Source organism: Orycteropus afer, unplaced genomic scaffold (genome assembly GCF_000298275.1).
Source record: "Orycteropus afer afer isolate SDZICR_OR568_19922 unplaced genomic scaffold, OryAfe1.0 scaffold00072, whole genome shotgun sequence".
NCBI lineage: Eukaryota > Metazoa > Chordata > Mammalia > Tubulidentata > Orycteropodidae > Orycteropus > Orycteropus afer.
This window is the reverse complement of record NW_006921659.1, coordinates 6,605,301-6,624,634: the sequence shown is the minus strand read 5'-3', so window position 1 is coordinate 6,624,634 and position 19,334 is coordinate 6,605,301. Positions and strand designations below refer to the sequence as shown.

The window sequence follows — 19,334 nt, the reverse complement described above, 5'->3', positions numbered from 1 at the left end:
GATAACAGCATGAAAAATGAAAATTGCAGAACACTTTATTTTGTTCATGTGGAACCTGTACACAAACCAAAGGCAGTCATTCAAACAGAAAGGGAATACTGCAGGAGCTCTGGTGGCGTAGTGCCTAAGGCATTTGACTGCTAACCAGAAGGCTGGTGGTTCAAACCCACTAGCCACTCCTCAGAAGGAAGATTGGGCAATCTACTTCTGTAGTGATCCTGCCTCAGAAACCCAAGGAAGGGTCGCTATGAGTCGGATCCAACTCGATGGGGGTAAATTTGGTTTTATTTTTGGTGTGGTTTATAATCAAGAAAGGTGTGTGTCAGGGCTGTATGCTTTTACCATACTTACTCAATTTGTATGCTGAGCAAATACCCTGAGAAGCTGGACTACATAAAGAATATGGAATTAGGACTGCAGTAAAACCCATTAATAACCTGCGATATGCATATGATACAACTCTGCATGCTGAAAGTGAAGAGGATATGAAGCACTTACTGATGAAGATCAAAGACTTCATCAGTCTTCAGTATGAATTGTACTACAACAAAGATAACAAAAATCCTCACAACTGGACTGATAAGCACCATCATGTTAAATGGAGAAAAGAGTGAAGTTGTCAAGGATTTAATTTCATTTGGATCCAAAATCAATGTCCATGGAAGCAGCAGTCAAGAAATCAAAGGATGTATTCTATCCGGCAAATCTGATGCAAATGATCTCTTTAAAGTGTTTAAAAGCAAAGATGTCACCTTGAGGATGAAGGTGCACCTGACTCAAGCCATGGTATTTTCAATTGCCTCATGTGCTTGCAAAAGGTGGATAATGAATAAGAAAGACTGAAGAAGAATTGATGCCTTTGAATTATGGTGTTGGCAAAGAATACTTAATATTCCATGGACTGTCAGAATAACAAACAAATCAGACTTAGAAGAAATCAGCCAGAATGCTCCTTAGAAGCAAGGGTGGTGAGACTTTGTTTCATGTACTTTGGACATGTTATCAGGAAGGACTGGTCTCTGGAGAAGGACATAATGCTTGGTAATGTAGAGGAAAAAAGAAGAGTATCTTTGAAGAGATGACTGACATAGCGGCTACAACAATGGGCTCAAACAGCAGCGATCGATTGTGAAGATGGTGCAGGACTGGCAGAGTTTCGTTCCGTTGTACGCAGGGTTGCTATGAGTTGGAATGAACTCGATGGCACCTAACAACAATAATTTTATTCATGATCCAGATAAGGGAATAGAGATCATGGTCATTAAATTTGGTAATGTCATTGAAGTGTATGGGATTGCTAACATTTTAGAGAACAAGAATCTAATTGTAAAAGAACATTAAGAAATTAGAGGAATAGATCATCAAAGCAAGATGACAGTGACTAGGGACAAACGCAAAATAATACACTCAGAGTCTTAAGGAAGGGAAAAGAACGCTTGATGATTGGGAATAAATCACTGGCCAGAAGCAAAAGGACTTGTGGCCTCATAATGAGTCATAACTCTGGACTCTACCTTAAATTTAATTGTTGCATGTGTGGTTAGAACTTATGTTTGCTTTCACATGGTACAAAAGCTTCTCTGCTCTACCATAGAAAGAAATTGATCAATGATTCTTTTTCCATAATTAATAATTACATTTCGAAGACAATTTAAAATCAAAACGTAAGTTGCAAAAACCAACTTTAGTAAATTAGTTGTTTTGAAAAACAGACTAAACAGAATCGATTCATTTTTGCTTCAGGAAAAAACACTTGTCTGAACTAACATTGCCAAAAGAGAAATAATTGGTTCTATCTGGTATTTAAAGAAATGAGGAGTGGGATTTTAAAACTGTCAACCAGCAGTCCTGACAGTATCTTCCAACACCTATCTCGGAGATGTGGTTAGGTAATCAGATCAAAGCCTGTAATGCCAGCTGCACATACTAGGTTTCCATCTTCCTCCACTGACTTTCAGCCCTTTGACCACATCTTGTGGCCTCACACAAAAACTCACATCATAAAAAAATTACATTTTCCAACTGTGCATTTCTGCCTATTGCCACTGAAGTGAGACACTCTTTAGGAGCCTGGAGTCAAATTTTAGTTTTGTTACTACAAGCATAATTTCAGAAAAGTTATTTTTCAGTTTCTCAATAATGTGAAAATAAATTAATTTAAAGCAGAGTCTACACTTAAAAAACAGAAATCTTGAGGGAAAAAGAAAATATAATTTATTTCTTATTAAAAAACATGTCTTAATGCTATCACCATCATGTCTTTATTTACTTTTTTACATATAGTTTTCCATTCTTTATCTACAAAGATATATAATTTTACATAGTGGCAACCATATTGTAGTGGTATTTATACTAGTTTTTCTTTTCCTTTTTTCCCTTTAAATGATATTATAAACATCTAATTTTACCATGAGTCTTTTATGGAAAAAGGTGAGGGAGGAGAATATCAATGCTTCTACATAGTGTCCATAATATCAGTAAGATCAAAATCCTCAATGATAGGAAATCTTCAAGAGGTTAGAGGAAATGACAGATTTAGTGCATCCAGTGCATTCAGTGATGCTGCATGGAATATTCTACCAATGAATTAATGTAAGGTCTCAGGGTAGGAGAAACATCATCTGCCCCTAAAGGGGTACAGAGAAGAGAAAATGTTGCAACAGCTGGTCTCTAAATGTGCCAAACTGACAAATTCTCAGAGCCAGGTAACCACGGTTATGAGAAAGAATGAACAGGCAAAAATTGTCTGCCAAAGAAAAAAGAAAAAGGTCGGTCTGGCTTTATCAGTAAAGAGAGAACAACAGTATTTACAGAGAAATTTCTATACTCAAGGTTCAAAAAAGCAGAACTTTGGACTCAAGGTGCAAGAAAAAGACCTAAGCATCTATGTATAATAAAAGAAGAAATGGCTAAAAGGGCAAACCTTGGAAAGGAGAAGCATGGCACGAGAAAAGATATTTTTTTTCTTCTTAAAGGCAAGTGATGATATGTGACCATGCAAATGCAAATGGCTGTGGACATTGCTGTTTGATGGTGGGAAGAGAATTTTAATGTGTACCCAATGCAAATGCACTTTCTAATAAAACAAAATGTGCAAGGACTTCTGGGAGCTGGGAGGGAAGAGGAGAGCAGCAGCTGCTAGACACTAATGCCTGTGATGGATAGGACAGAGCCAGAAGAAAATGGCCACCTGTGAACACTAACAAATTCTAGGAGAGGGTGCAAGTCAAAATTCCAATCCTTTCTAAAAAAATCTCTCTTAATTTGAGAACTGGATACCTAAAGAATTAACATCTATAAAATATTTCTTTATTGTGAGTTTAACCTTAAGCAATTCTCTGTTCTGAGGAGGAACCTTGTAGCTCCTCAGTGGTGTAAATAGTGAACATGCTTGGCTATAACTGCAAAGTGGGAGGTTTGAGTCCACCAAGAAGTATCTTGAAGAAAGGCCTGGCAATCTACTTCCAAAAATTCAACCATTGAAAACTATGGAGCACAGTTCTACTCTGATAGAGTACATGGAGTTAACATGAGTCAGAATTGACTCAATGTCAACTGGTACTGGTTGAATGAAATCTCAAGAAGAAGATATTAAAGAAAAACCAACTTCACTTCTCTGTACTGAGTCATGGGGAAAATTACATAGAATGCTAGTAAAGATTTGAGATAAAAAATAAAGGAATAAATTTCTTTATTATATTAAAAATAAAGAAAACCACTATATTCTTTGTGTCGAAACTGGCATGATTGTCAAAGTACATGTAAGACACAGTCCTAGGCACTTGGGAAAGAATGAGCAGGATACAGATTACACAGTTCCGAATACAGAGTCTGGTTTTGACCAAGCGATAATTATCTACATGTATAGATCTGAAATAATTATTAAAAACGAATTGGAAAAAGGTATGCATCCCTGTGATACAGATATTTAAACAAGCCATTTTGAAAGTGCTAAAAAATTAAAATTGTAGAAAGTCGAACCATAGGTGCCATGTTTTGCCTGAAGTGGTAAAAATACCATCTGCCTCAGTCTTTTAGCAGCATGCTTATTTCAAGTAGCAGTAGGCTAAACTGTAGGCATACGCTCCGCTCCAGCTGGGGAAAATACACAGACGTTTGTAGATGTTTTTCTATGCAAGAGTAGTCAACATACTCGTTTTCTTTTAGACATATATATTAGTTACCATAGCAAACCAAGCGTGAATGTGGTCCGAGAGGCTTCTCCACCAGTCTCAAAACATACCAACAAATTCTCTGCAATTCAATAGGTGGCACTCTTCTCTTTAGGACGGAACTGAATCATTTGTGCTTAACCTTGGGACCAGAAGTCCAAGGAACATGGAATAGTCTGGAGAGAAACACATTGAGGGCTGCAGACCAATCCCTGTAATTAAGGTCCCTGAAGCATCGTGCACATGAGCAAAACTGTTAGCACCAGCTTTTTGGTCATAATTAACTTCTGATAATTATATTCTATCTAATCAAACTTCTCCTTGCAAGCAAGAATAGCCAGACTTCAACTCACCTACTGTGGTCATGTTGTCAGAAGGGACCATTCCCTGGAGAAAGATGTCATGCTTGGCAAAGTGCAGAGTCAGCGACAAAAGGGAAGCCCCTCAATGAGGTGGACTGACACAGTGGCTGCAATGGTGGGCTCAGATATAGCATGGATCGTGAGGCTGGTGCAGGACCAGGCAGCGTTTCATTCTGTTGTGCACAGGGTTGCTATGAGTCAGAGTCGACTCATTGGCACCTAACGATAAAACTTCTCCAGCAGTTTTAACTAGGTAAATAAGATGTTCCTTGTTTTCAGTAAATCTTAGAAGCTACGGGTGGAACTGCCTTCTATGGTTAAGTGGTTTTCATCCCTGCCTACCACCTAAGTGGATATGTTTCAGCAGTGGTAGAGTGAGTCCTGTGTTTGCATTAACTACCTTACAGAGGCAGGGAGAGACTTAACAAATTATTTGTTGTGAGGTGCTTTAATATCTTTGGATGAAAGGCACTATAGCAGTGTAAAGCATTCCTATCCAGGTTCTGGTGCAACATGAGTGGAATTAAAACAAATTCAATTTCTTATCTGAGTGTTTGTGTACAGATCACTGTTTGGCTGAAATGACAGACATTTTTGAGATCCAGCTGAGACTTGATTTTGGAATGATCACCTTGTTCACCCTCTCCTTCACTTCTTCACCATTCTGAGACTAATGGAAATTGAGAGATGGCATCTAAAGCCATAAAGCACATAACTAAAATAATTTTCTCTGGTTCCTGACATTTCCGCCCCCCTTCCCCCCACTTCAGATAAAATTAGGCTTTTGAGTCAATATTCAGCCCTTGAAGACATAGAAATTTCCAGTAACGGGTAAATTTCATTATGGTCTTCAGAAAGGGTCTCCCCGCTTTCCAAATGCAGTTTTATAGATAACCCCACCACCAAAGCCCTGATCCACTAAGCACTATGCTTCTATCAGTTGGCATGAACTCCAAAGCAGAGATCAGTCTGACCTTAGGTCATGCTATGGACTGCTAACTATTGTTGCTGTTGTTTGTACGCTGTCAAGTTGATTCCAACCCTATAGGACTGAGTAGAACTGCCACACAGGGTTTCTAGGCTGAAATCTTTATGGGAGTAGATCACCAGGTCTTTTCTTCCATGGAGTGGCTGGTAGGTTTGAACCACTGACTTTTTTGTTAGCGTCTAAGCACCCAGCCATTGTGCCAGCAGGACTCCTTCAGTGCTACTAAGGGCTCATAATATACTATATAAAGCATGTCAGACAAGACCACAAGCTGCATCCTGCAGAGATCTACCCATTAGTTGGTAGACAAGGCTATTTATCATCCTTCTTTCCCATGTTACCTGGGATTCAGAATTGACTTGACAGCAACTAACAAGAAGTCTGTGTAGAAATGACAAGGTCTGGGTTAAGCATTTAGACGAGTTTTGCCCTTAAATCTCAGTATAGCACTGGGCATTTGGGAAGGCTACTGAACACTGGGCTGGGCTGGATTATAGAGTCAATATACTCTAAAGATGGCTACTGTTAGTCTACAATTCTTGATTCCAGACTTCTGTACTCACTGCCTCCTATATTTCTCCCGTCATAACACTTTGGCAACACTCATCCACATACATTTATCAAGCCCTCCTATGTGTTAACACCGTGCTGGGTGCAGGAGATGCAACCATGAACAAGGCCCTCAAGGTCCTTGACTTGAGGACTTTTCTTCTAGTGGAAGAAGAGAGAAATAAGCAATTAAATAAACATGGTAATTTCAGACTGTGAAATGTTATAAAGAAAAATGAATAAAAAGTAGTGATTGCTTTAGGCAGGGTGGTGTTGAGGTGAAGAAGCTTTTCATAGCAAGGCCTGGGTCAGTCTTACTCATGGTGGCAGTGTTAGTACCAGCACATTTCCTATTCAAAAAACCAAACTCACTGCCATCTAGTTTACTCTGATTCATAGCAACCTCCATCAGGTTTCTGAGGCTGTAAATCTTCACGGAAGTACATTGCTCCATCTTCCTTCTGTGGAGCAGCTGGTGGGTTTGAATCGCTGACCCTCTGGTTAGCAGCCAAATGCCTTATCCACTATGCCACCAGAGTGCCTTGCACAATATTAAAAACCAAATAAATACTTAGTTGGGGGGATGAAGGAATGATTCTGGATCTCAGCAGAAACACAGGATAAGAGCCTAAGAGAGTAGAACGCAGTATTCCAAACTCCTTGTTGTATACTGAGGAAACAGAGCGAAGGCCAAAGTGGTTAAGTTACTGATCCTAGATTTCACAGAGTTGGTGGCAGAGATGGTGGAAAAGAATGCTTGGTGCAGGGGCATTCTATCTGCCTACCATATGTTTTTATCCACTCTAAATCTCTCCTCTTTATCATATACTTCTGTAATAATAAACTCTAAGGAGTTCTTTGAGTCATAAATAAGCATCAATGATCAACAGTCATTCTATTTTCAAATTGTGATTTTTTTCTTACCTTGTTCATTCAGATGTTAGCTTTCCTTCACAACCACAATAAAATCCCAGCCTTTATCTCTAAATTAGTATTTTACAACCTTCCTAATCTTAACCCTATTGGTACCCACAACCTATGTCAAAAACTTTCCTTTCCTTTCTACATTAGGCTAAAAAATCCTATGTTAGACTGCTGTCCTATAAAGTCATGTTTCTTTCATTTTTCTTTCCATGGCTTCTGTTCAGTCACTCACTTGCTCACGCATTCACTACGCATCAACCACTGTGTTAGGCACCAGACATACAAAGACAAAAAAGAGTTCACAGCTGATGTTCTGCTGTATGGATCATTATAATCTAAGAGAGTAAGTGAAATGACTGCACAATGTACAAAGTACTACAGAAGAACCGAGGAGTGCACCGAATCCAGCCTGGGGAACCAGGAGATGACACTATATTAAGCCTTGTAGAATGAGTAGGAGCTAGCCTGATGGAGGAAGGGCATTCTGGGCAGAGGGAACAGCATGAGTAAAAGCATGGAGAACAGGCTGTACACAGTTGGTGCTGCTGAAGCACAAGGTGGGAGGAGATGAAGCTGGAGAGTCTTAGGAGGCAAGATCACACTCTAGATAATACGATGAAATGAAGGCTTCTAAACCAGCACGTGAAACTGTCAGACTCGTGGTTTAGGGAGACACTCTCACTGGTCTGTGGGAACGAAAGAGAGGCAGGGAGACCAATCCACAGGCTTTTCAGAGGTTCAGCAGAGCCTCTCAAAATGAGCAATGGAAAGGAGATCAAGGGGATGAGTTGCATTCAAGAAAATGCAGGCTATAAAACTGGTATGACTTGGTTATAGCATTTAGGGGAGAGGGGGCAGGAAGTCTGTCACTGACTTCCAAGTATCTTGTATGGTTAATTGGTTAGATGACGAGACCAACAACAGGAGAGAGAATAAGGGAGCAGAGAGATATCAGGGAAGGTGCTGAGTTCAGGTGAAGATGCACTGAGTTGTATGCCTGTGAGAAATCTAGGAGGATAATAAGTTCTTGGTCTGCATTTGGATATATTATGAGGCTCAAGCAGGTATCACAGACAGAGTGACAGGGAAGCCCTTAGCTTAGAGTCGCTCCTATTATTCACTTTTCCTTAAAAGATTCAAAAGTTCGCTAGGCAGATAAAAAGAAAGACTGCATTGCATTTTGGGGGGTGGGGTGGGGAGAGCGACACTAAAGGCACATAACCTTGGTGTGCTTCTCTGGGCTGCCAGGGTCAGCCCTGGAGAGATCTGGATGCTGGGTGTCCTGCTGCGAGCAGAGCCCTTATGAGTCATTTTTCCTTCCTCCCTGTTTTTAGCGAACAGGTGTGCTCACACCCTAGATATTCTTGTCTGTTGCATAAACCAGATGGTTAGCATGTTACTTTAGCCAAGCAGCTGTATGCAGGCCATACATCTGCTAAAATGTTCCATTTGTTCCTGAGGGGAAAAGAGAATGTAACTCAAGTATGTTCCTAGGCCTGTACTGGTACACTGAAATCTCAATTCCTGCAAAGGTTTTTAACTAGAGGTGTGTGTCAGAATTACCTGTGGAGACTTTTTCAAATGACTCCAGCCTGTCCCTGGCCTGCTCCTGCTCCTACCAGGGGATTTTGATTTTGGTGAGAGAGGGTAACATTGGCAACCTAAGCTTGTGCATTTTTCTAAAGCGCCACAGGTGATGACAGAACTATTGCCTTTTGAGCCTGCAATGCATGGTGTTTCCCAGGTGCACTGGGTAGGAGAGTGTCTCCCCAGAATTCATGTCTACCTGGGACTTCAGAATATGGCCATACTTGGAAATAGTATATTTGCAGATGCAATCAATTATGTTAAGATCACAGTGGATTATGGTAAGCCATAATCCATTGAGTGGTGTCTTTATAAGAAAACAGAGACACAGAAGACAGGAAGGAATGCCATGTGAAGACAGAGGTCGAGAAAGCATCTACCAGCCAAGAAATGTCAACCAGCAGAAGCTAGAAGAGAGGCATAGAAAGATTCTCCCTCAGAACTTCCAGAAGGGGTGAACTCTGACAGCACCTAGATTTCAGACTTCTGGTCCCCAGAACTGTGAGAGAATAAATTCCTATTCTTTGAAGCCATCACAAGATACTATTTGAAGAGCTAAAAGCTGTCTTCTATCCATAGGTCCTATGCATGTTTCCAACAATGATTAGTGATCTTATCTGTTTCTTTTTCTTCACAGCATTTACTACCACCTGATACTCCATTATGTACGTATGCATTAGTTATCTGTCTTTTCCACTAGATTGAAAATGCCCTGAAAGGAAAAACTTTTTCCTGTTCATCCATGTATTCTCAACATCTAATATAATGTCTGAAATAAAGTAAGCACTCAGTAAATATGCTTGAATGAACGTCTTTACCTGCTAATGTTTGTTATTCAACAGGAAATGTCCCTCAGCTTTGAACATGATGATTCTTCTATGACCTTTGAAATACAAACAAAAACCAAACACCACAGTGAAATGAACAAAAGTGTATAGTTCGTATAAAATCTACGTACCTTAGCATAGTCTAATCTTCCTTTTTCTTGAGCCTAAAATTAGAAAAGAGGGGATATTAATTCAGTAGTTTCTTAAAAATGACTATTTCTGTAACTTTTGCTTCTCAAAGAATAAAACTAGAGAAAATCCCCCTCTGCGTGTGTATCAATTTATACACACATGTGTGCATATATAAGTTTACACACATATTTAGTGTGTTAATTAGCTATACTTGTAGTAATTTAGAATAAACCAAGCAGATCCTTTAGCTAATACTGCATTTTTAAATGGTCTCTGTTAGATGGCAATAACAGCAACAACAACTCTGTTAGTGGAAAACATTTTCCTCCATACATTAAACTACTACTGTGACGGTTTTCAAAGTATAGTCTGTGAAACTGCTAATTGCATTTTCCCCCAACATTTCATTATGAAAATTTTCAAACGTAGAGAAAAGTTGAAAGAACAGTACAAGGAACACACATATCCACTCTACCTAGACGTGACAGTAGCAGACCTCGTGTCTTTTCACCCCTGTGTACATGGGTGCACATTGTATAAGCACAGGACAGCTCATACATAACTACATGATCATTACCAGTTTAAAGGAACAATAATCCCGTATCATTTAACATACAGTCCATATTCAAATTTCCCCAATTGTTCAAAGAATATCTTTTATAACTTTTTCCACAAACCAGGATCACATTGCACTTAACTTTTTTTTTGGTTTTGTTTTTTAATTGAGATTCTAACTCAAGTGAATTTAGGGTAGGGCTTCTGACTCTGGGTGCACAACAGGCACCCTAGGGTGTGTCCAGTCTGCCCTTCTCCAGGCCTGATTTCATTGTGAAGGACAAAGAATTGAGCTGGAAAGGCAAGGGGCACTGTGAGCAGAGTAAAAGGGACCAGGACCCAGGTTATGATGAACACAGTGCCGTGCCTGCGCTGACCATGGATGTAAAGCCCCGTGGGCGAGGGTCCATGTTGCTGTCAGCTGCCCCAACTCTACAGAGTGGATCTGTTTCACAGGGTTTTCTTTTTAAAGTTTTATTGTGATTTGGGTAAAAGTTTACAGAGTAAATTCATTTTCAATTTAAAAAAATTTATTGTAAAATGTAGATGACAAAAAAAAAATTTTAAGTGTATAATTAAGTGGCACTAATTACATTCACCATGTTGTACAGTTACCACCACTATCCATTTCCAAGAGTTTTACATAACCTCAAATAGGAACTCAAGACCTCTTCAGCAATTACTCCCACTCCTTCCTTCCCCCAACCTCTGGTAACCACTAATAAACTTGGGTCTTTATGCATTTGTCTATTCTAGATATTTCATATAAACGGGATCAGACAATATTGGTACCTATGTGTCTACAAATTTCACTCAGCATAATGTTCTCAAGGTTCATCTATGCTGTAGCACGTATCAGGACTTCATTTCTGTTTATGGCTGAATAATATTTCACTGCATGTACTCACCACATTCTGTTTATCCATTCATCTGTGGATGGACAGTTGTGTTGTATCTACCTGTTGGCTATTGTGAATACTGCTGTAGTGAATACCAGTGTGTAAGTATCTGAATCCCTGCTTTCAATTCTTTAGGGTATGTACTTAGGGGTGGAATTGCTGGACCATTTAGCAAGGATTGTGAGGATGGCACAGGACCGGGCAGCACTTCGTTCTGTTATACACAGGGTCACTCTGAGGTGCAGTCGACTGGATGGCACCTAATAACACGGTAATTCTATGTTTAACTTTTTGAGGAATTGCCAAACTGTTTTCTACAACAGCTGAACCATTACAATCCCACCAGCAATTTCTCTACATTCTCACCAACACTTGTCAGTTTCCAATTGTTGGGGTAACAGTCATCCTAGTGGGGGCAAAGTTGTATGTCATTGTGGTTCTGATTGGCATTTTCCTAATAATTAATGACAATGAGCATATTTTCATGTGTTTTTCGGCCAGATGTGTATCTTCTTTGAAGAAATGTCTATGCAAGTTCTTTGCCCACTTTTAAAAATTAGGTTGTTTGTCTTTCTGTTGTTGAGTTGTAGAAGTTATTTATATATTATAGGTATTAAACCCTTATCTGATACGTGGTTCCCAAATATTTTCTTCCATTCAATAGGGTGTATTTTACTTTCTTGATAATGGCCTTTATGTACACAAGCTTTTCACTTTGATAAAGTCTAGTTTATCTATTTTGTCTTTTGTTGATTATGTTTTTGGTGTCATATCTAAGACTCCACTGTAAAAAACGACGACAAAAAACTAAGTCCAGAAGTTGGACCCCTATTTTTTGTTCTAAGAGTTTCATGGTTTTAGTTCTTATATTTAAGTTACTGACTTACACATTTGGCTTTAATATCATTTTTTAAAATCTAGAATAGCTCTTCTTCATTTTTCATGAAATGAGAATAAAACCATTAACTTTTTTTTCCCATGAAATCGTATCATTTTAGGAGGCATAAAACATCAGGCAATCTCACTATTGTTGTTGTCATTATGTGCCATTGAGTTGGATCTGACTCATAGAAACCCTATGTACGAGAGAACAAAACTGCCTGGTCCTAGGCCATCCTCATGGTCCTTGCTCTGCTGGAGCCCATCTTTGCAGCCACTGTGTCAATCCATCCTGTTAAAGGCTTTCCCCTTTTCTTTGCTGACCCTCCACTTTACCAAGCATGATCTCCTTCTCCAGGGACTGGTCCCTTCTGACAACATGACCAAAGTACGTGAGACAAAGTCTGGCCATTCTTGCTTCCAAGGAGCATTCCAGCTGCACTTCTTCCAGGACAGATTTGTTTGTTCTGGAAGTTCATGGTATTTTCAGTATTCTTCACCAACATCACAATTATTCACTGTCCAGCTTTGACATGTATATGAGGCAACTATACTATGGCTTGGGTGAGGTGCACCTTAGTTTTCAAAGTGGCATCTTTGCTCTTTAACACTTTAAAGAGGTCTTCTAGAGCAGATTTGCCCGGTGCAATATGAGGTCTGATTCTTCACTGCTGCTTTCAGGGACATTCATCGTGGATCCAAGTAAAATGAAATCCCTGACAATTGCAATCTTTTTTTCCATTTATTATGATGTTGTCTATTGGCCCAGTTGTGAGGAATTTTGTTTGTCACTATTAGTAAAGCTATAAATTTGATCATTTGATGAAGGTTGTAACTATCAGAGCACACCACTATAATGATACATTTCCTCCTATGTAAGCAATAAGTAAGCTATGGAGTCAAATTTTATTTAAAAAAATATTTAGTTATGAACATGTATATCAAATTTTGACATAATAGAGACAACCAACAGGTTAATCTTTGCTGTCAGGTCAACTTCAGAATAAAGTTTTTCCTATCACCTTTGCACATAACAAGAGCCCTTCAGGGTAGGTCCTGAGACTGCTTTGCTCCTGAGCCCAAAATGACACTATTCAGGTAATTAACATGGCCTGATTGTTGTCATGAGAGAAAGAGGCTGATAAAATTGGTCCTGACTTCTTTTGCTTTTTTGTAATCCTTTAAATATTTATTGAAAGATGCTGGTGTTTTAACTTTCTTATTTTCATAGTAAGTAAATTATAATAATACACTGCTCATGTGTAGCTGCTGCTACCATTACAAGCCATTGGAAGTTGAAATCTGTGACTTAAAACTTTTCAATGAAAGAAAAAGCTTCCACAACCAATGTACTATAGAACAAGAACTTGGCGTCTTCATTCCACTTGTCAAAGTTTTTCAGGGCCTAGAATTTTCGACTTGACGGCACATAACAACAACAGAATTTTCAGTGAACTGAGAGGAGTTCTGAGATGCATTGTACCACTGAGAATATGGGTGGGTTATTCAAGAAAATTTAAACCCAGGCTTATGCTACCTTCTGCTTAGATGTCTTATATTGTTTGTTTATCATAACCTTTTCCCAAAATAGAGCTTTATCTACACTGAAAATCTAACACCTCAGCTCCCTCATAACTTCTGCAGAAGTGGTAGGGAACTCCTGAACACATCTGTAAAGTGCATTCATAACCTAGTTACTCCTTTGGATATCGTGCAACTATTAACTGGCCCTGATCCTGTAAATAATTCATGGCTTGTGACCAAAATGTCAATAGCAGCAATATCACAACTGACTTAGCCTTTAAATTCTCAAACTCACAGCTTTCTCTTGAGTTCATTTTAAGTTAACAGGTGTCTCACACTGATGCTGATGCTGTCATAACGACCTTTCCACTTCTTCAATTTGTCCATCCTTTTCCTTATCTCTTGTTTGCCATGGATTACTCAGCACTTTTCAAACATTGTACCTACTGGGGGTCTTACAGAATTGTTTCTACTGTCCAAAAACTTACTCCATCAACAGAAGCCACTTCCTCACCACTTTTAATTTCGTTTCTGTTCTAACCACCCTCTCTTCATTCTCTCTTTCAACATTCTCATCTTTCAGTGTTTATCAAAAGATATGCTGAAAGCATTTGCTGAAAGTTAGGAAGTGGAGGAGCTTCTGTATCTTGAGATTGCAAGGTAAGCTGGGGAAAAACTAAATAATATACGACAGAAAGTGGACCTTTCCTTTTAGAGGTACTGAGCCATTTCCCAGCTTGACTTTTTAAAAAAAAAATTCAGCAGCAGTTTCTTCAGTAAGAAAAGTGAATTCAAAGTTGCTCGCAGATAAGAACACCCAAAAAGCATCATTGCATTTTCTATTACAAATTTAAAAAATATTTTATTATGGTATAATACACATTACATTAAATTTGCCACTTTAACCATTTTTAAGTATACCAAATTCAGTGACATTAATTACATTCACATTGTTATCCAACCATCACCACCACCTATTTCCAAAACTTTCTATCACCTCAAACAGAAACTCTGTATTCTTACGCAATAACTCTTCCTTCTCCTCTCCCCTCTAATCTACTTTCTGTCTCTATGAATCTGATTCCACATAAGTGGAATCATGAAATATTTATTCGTGTCTGGCTGATTTCACTTACCACAGTATTTTTTAAAGTTCATCCATGTTGTAAAACCACTTTTCCCATCATGTACTTTGCTTATAGACTAATCATCTTAGAGAATTCTATTACTTTGAAGAATTTGTGCTCAATCAATCACAAGCTATTTTCAAACTTAAAACGATCTCATTTTAATTTATATTCTTAGCTTGACCACCGTTATTTAATTCAGTAGAGAGAAACTTTGCTGGGGTGAGAGCAGGGAAACACCATGTATCTGCTCAAGATCAGCTTTAAAATGTTTTGAAAGCAGAGAGAGCAGACCCCTACATAAAATGAGGGCACAATCACCATAAGCATTACAACCTGAATAGACTCAAAGACTGACATGCAGCTCACCTAAATGTCCATTTTATCATTCCAGTTCTGTGAAACCATTTCACTCATGACTGTTTTAGCTTGTACATAAATGCATCATTTATTTTAGAAAACAAATATGGTAAATAAACTTTTATTATATTCATTTTATCACCATTCAAGTAAAACTATGAAATAGATAAATGTATAATGAACCTAGATATTTCTCAAGGTTCTAGCAACTCTATTTCCAGTTGATATGTGAGTTAAAATCTACATATCCCACCTGAAAAGAGACATACAGATATACAATTAAAAAACAAAACAAAACTGTTTTAGAGCTTATAGAAAAATAACAAACTAGAGAAGAGTGCAAATGATCATTTGGTCCTTTACATAGATAGAGATATTTCTCATTAAACAATACTCATTCTTACTATAAAACAGTTAATTTGGGAGAGTTCACAGTTTTTATTTCAGCTGATGGTTGCTCTTTCATTCAACAAATATCCACTGAGCACCTACTATGTGTCAGACACTGCTTAGGGACTAGAGACAGAGCCACAAACAGAACAGATAAAACTCTTTCCCTCATGGAGCCCATGTATGTGTGTGTGTGTGTGTATAATTTTTATTGTGATTTGTGTGAAAGTTTATAGAGCAACTTCATTTTCCATACAGCAGTTCATACACATTTTGTTTCATGACATAGACTGCAATTCCGCACAATGTAACAGCTCTCTTCCAACATCCCCCCCATAGTTACCTCTTCCCTGTGTCCTTCCCTCCTATGCACCACTGACCCAAGCTGTCTCCCTGTGCATACGCTGCCCTTCTGTTCTCCCATGATCAACTGCTCCAAGTAGTGTATCTACCTGATGTAAATGTTCAGCCCATATACCAGTCTATTATTTGGCTGGGAGCCACAGGAGAAAGTTCAATTCCAGACTTGAAGGGTAGTTAGGGGCCACAGTCTCAGGGGTTTCACCAGGCTCTATCAGACTCAGACCAGCAAATGCTTTTTTTTTTTAATGATTTTGAGTTTTGTTCTACATTGTTCTCCCACTCTATCCATGAATCTCCTGTACCGATCCCCCGTGAGTGGTTGACAGTGGTAGCTGGGGACCATCTAGTTCTTCTGCTCTCATGGTCATATAGGCTGAGGATCGCATGTCTACCAGTCCCTTGAACTAATTGTTTCCATGCATCTTTGGTTTTCTTCATTCTTCTTTGCTCCAGACAAGAAGAGACCCATCGCTGCATCCAGATGGTGCTTGCGAGCTTTTAAGATCCCAGTTGCTACTCACCAAAGTAGGATATGGAACAATGTTTTTGTGTAGTATGCATATTGAGCTTGATGTCCCCTGCAACCATGGTCCCGAGCCCACAAATCCAACTACTCGCCCCCTTTGGGTAGCTGGCTGTGGCCAAGAAGTCACCACAACCTTGTCCCTTGTCAACTCTACACAACCTTGTTCCTTGTCAGCTAGACATTCTTACAGCACATACAAATACACTTGTAGAAACATCATCTGCCAACTCTATACATGGTCATGGGCACACTACCCCCTCCCTAGACGTACTTGATCATTCCGCCTGTCCACCCACCTATCCACCCATAGATCAATGTCTGCCATCACTGACAATGCAGTACTGTATATGCAAAAGGGTTCATCAAGCACCTCTCTCTGTCTTCCTCTTCCTCAATGCCACTGTGTTGATCACTCACATTTAGTACATTGCCCTTCCCTTCACCCAAATTAATAGTCATCTCTACCTATCTAGTAGTGTTCCCTCTCCTGCCCCTCCCATCCCTCACTGGTAACCTACAAAGAAAGTTTCATTCCATATAGAAACCTTTCCTTAACTTTTTATAATAATGAACTGATACTGTATTTGTCCTTCTGTGATTGACTTATTTTACTCAGCATAATGTCCTCCAAGTTCACCCACATTATGTGGTGTTTTGCAGACTCTACATTATACTTTAGTGTTGCATAGTATTTGTTCTGGTTACCTAGTGCCGCTCTGACAAGAATATATCACAAATGGGATGGCCTTAACAAACAGGAGTTTATTCTCTTACAGTTCGGAGGCTTTAAGTCCAAGTTCAAAGTGCCAGGCTCTAGGGGCTGGGTGAAAGCCCTTCAACCTTGGAGTCCAGCTCTGCCTCCTGCTGCCGGCCCACTGGAGCTAGAGGCATTTCTTCACGCAGACAGCTGCTGGCTGCTGAGGCTGCCAAGCCCAAGGTTGAAAATAAAATGGCATAGTCCCGATGTTACCAAACCACACAGCAGGCCATTAACTTAAGTCCATTGCAAGTCCCAAGGTCAGCAGAGCATGGCAGGTTGCTGAGCAACGACATGGCTACATGCAGGGTCCAAGCATGCCACAAGCTAGAGACCATTCCTCAGGGCTTCTGCTTATATTCAGGAAGCAGACCATATTCCCTAAGGCAGTTACTCAGCTGCTCACAGTAGATTGCACCATGGAGTTGATTACCAGTCATCATGGGGAATACTACATTCAGCTGCCCAGCCACTCAACCAGGCCCAGCCAAGTTGACACACCAACTGATCTACCACAGTATTCTATTGTGTGTATGTACCATAGTTTGGTTATCCATTCTTCTGTTGACGGGCACCTAGGTTGTTTTTTGCTATTGTAAATAGTGCTGCGATGAACATGGGTGCGCATATATCTGTTCTTGTCCTGACTCTCACTTCTTTAGGATATATACCTAGTAATGGGATAGCTGGATCAAATTATATTTCTAATTGCAACTTTTTAAGGAATCGCCATACTGCGTGCCACAGTTGTTGTATCATTTGACAGTCCCACCAGCAGTGTATGAGAGTCCCATTCTCTCCACATCCTCACCAGCATTTGTTATTTTCTGTTTTGTTGCACTTTGCTATTAGTGCTAGGGCAAGATAGTATCTCATTGTTGTTTTGATTTGCATCTCTCCAATGACCAATGATCATGAAGACTTCTTTATGTGTTTATTAGTCACCTGGATATTCTCTTTAGTGAAGTGTCTTCTGTCCATTTTTAAATTGGATTGTTTGTCTTTTTGTTGTTGAGGGGTAGAGTTTATCAATTTTAGAGGTAAGTCCCTTGTTAGATATGTTGTTGCTGAATATTTTTTCCCAACCTGTAGGTTCTCCTTTTACTCTTTCAGAGTAGTCTTTTGAAGCACATAGAAATTTAATTTTTAGAAAGTCCCATTCATCTAGTTTATCTTCTACTGTTTGTGCATTTTGGGTTATGACTGATAGTCTATTTATGCCATATATTACCATTGAGTCATTTTCAACTCATAGTGACCCCTTCTTGGGTTTCTGAGATGGTACCTCTACAGAATTAGATTCCCCAGTCTTCCTTCTGAGTGGCTGGTGGGTTTGAACCTCCAGCCTTCTGGTTAGCAGTCAAATGCCTTACATACTACACCACTAGAGCTCCCTGGGCCCCTAAATTTGCCCCTATTTTTTCTGTGAGGAAGTTTATAGTTTTAGGTTTCACGTTTAAGTCTTTGCTCCATCTGGAGTTAGTTTTTGTGTATGTGTGATGTACAGATCTTATTTCACTTTCTGCAAATGGATATCCAGTTTTGCCAGCACCATTTGTTAAAGAGACAAGCTCTTCCCCATTTAATGGATTTCAGCCCTTTGTCAAAAATCAGCTGATCATAGGTCAATGGATGTATTTCTGGGTTCTCAATTCTATTCCACTGGTCTATGTGTCTGTTATTGTACCAATACCAGGCTGTTTTTTACTACTGTGGCTATATTGTAGGCTTTGAGATCTCGCAGTGTGAGACCTCCTATTTTGTTCTTCTTCAGGGGTGCTTTGCTTATCCAAAGTCTCTTTCCTTTCCATATAAAATTAGTGATTTTTTTTCCATATCCCTAAAGAATGTTGATGGGATCTGGATTGGGATTGCATTGAATGTATAGACTGCTCTGGTAGTACTGACATTTTCACAATGTTCAGTCTTCTTATCCATGAGCATGGTATGTTCTTCCATTTATGCAGATCATGGAACTTACATTTTAAGTGTTGGCACAACATTTAGACAGTCTTCATGTGCAATCCTCCTCTAGCATGTATGCTTTATGAGAGCCAAGGACTTTTCTCTTTTGTTCACAATCATATCCCCTGTTATGATTAACTAGATTAGTGTACAGTATGTAGCTGATGGTCGATAATATTTGTTGTACAAATGGATGGATGAGTGCTTTCTTTTTACATGTGATGGTTACATACTGCCCTTTTCAGGAAAATCATAAAGTCCATTTGAATCACTTCTGATTCTAGAGCCAGTACATAACTGATGCTAGTACGTACTTCAAAGGCTGAAAAAAAAAAAAAAAAGAACTATATAAACTCCTGAAGTCTCAAGGAGAATGAAGTGAAGTAACTCTTCTCTTTTTCTGACATCTGCTCTATATCATGTACATTTTGAACAGAGCAAGATATTA

The 19,334-nt window shown here is 39.2% G+C and overlaps 1 protein-coding gene across 1 annotated transcript in view; it reads right to left on the bottom strand.

The window, feature by feature from the left end:
* Positions 1-19,334, bottom strand: part of PDSS2 (decaprenyl diphosphate synthase subunit 2) — a 413,153-nt gene that overhangs the window by 35,008 nt on the left and 358,811 nt on the right. Inside the window, exon 7 of the mRNA XM_007940832.2 lies at positions 9,541-9,573. Within this exon, the coding sequence (XP_007939023.1) occupies positions 9,541-9,573 (33 nt within the window). The remainder of the gene's footprint in view (positions 1-9,540; positions 9,574-19,334) is intronic.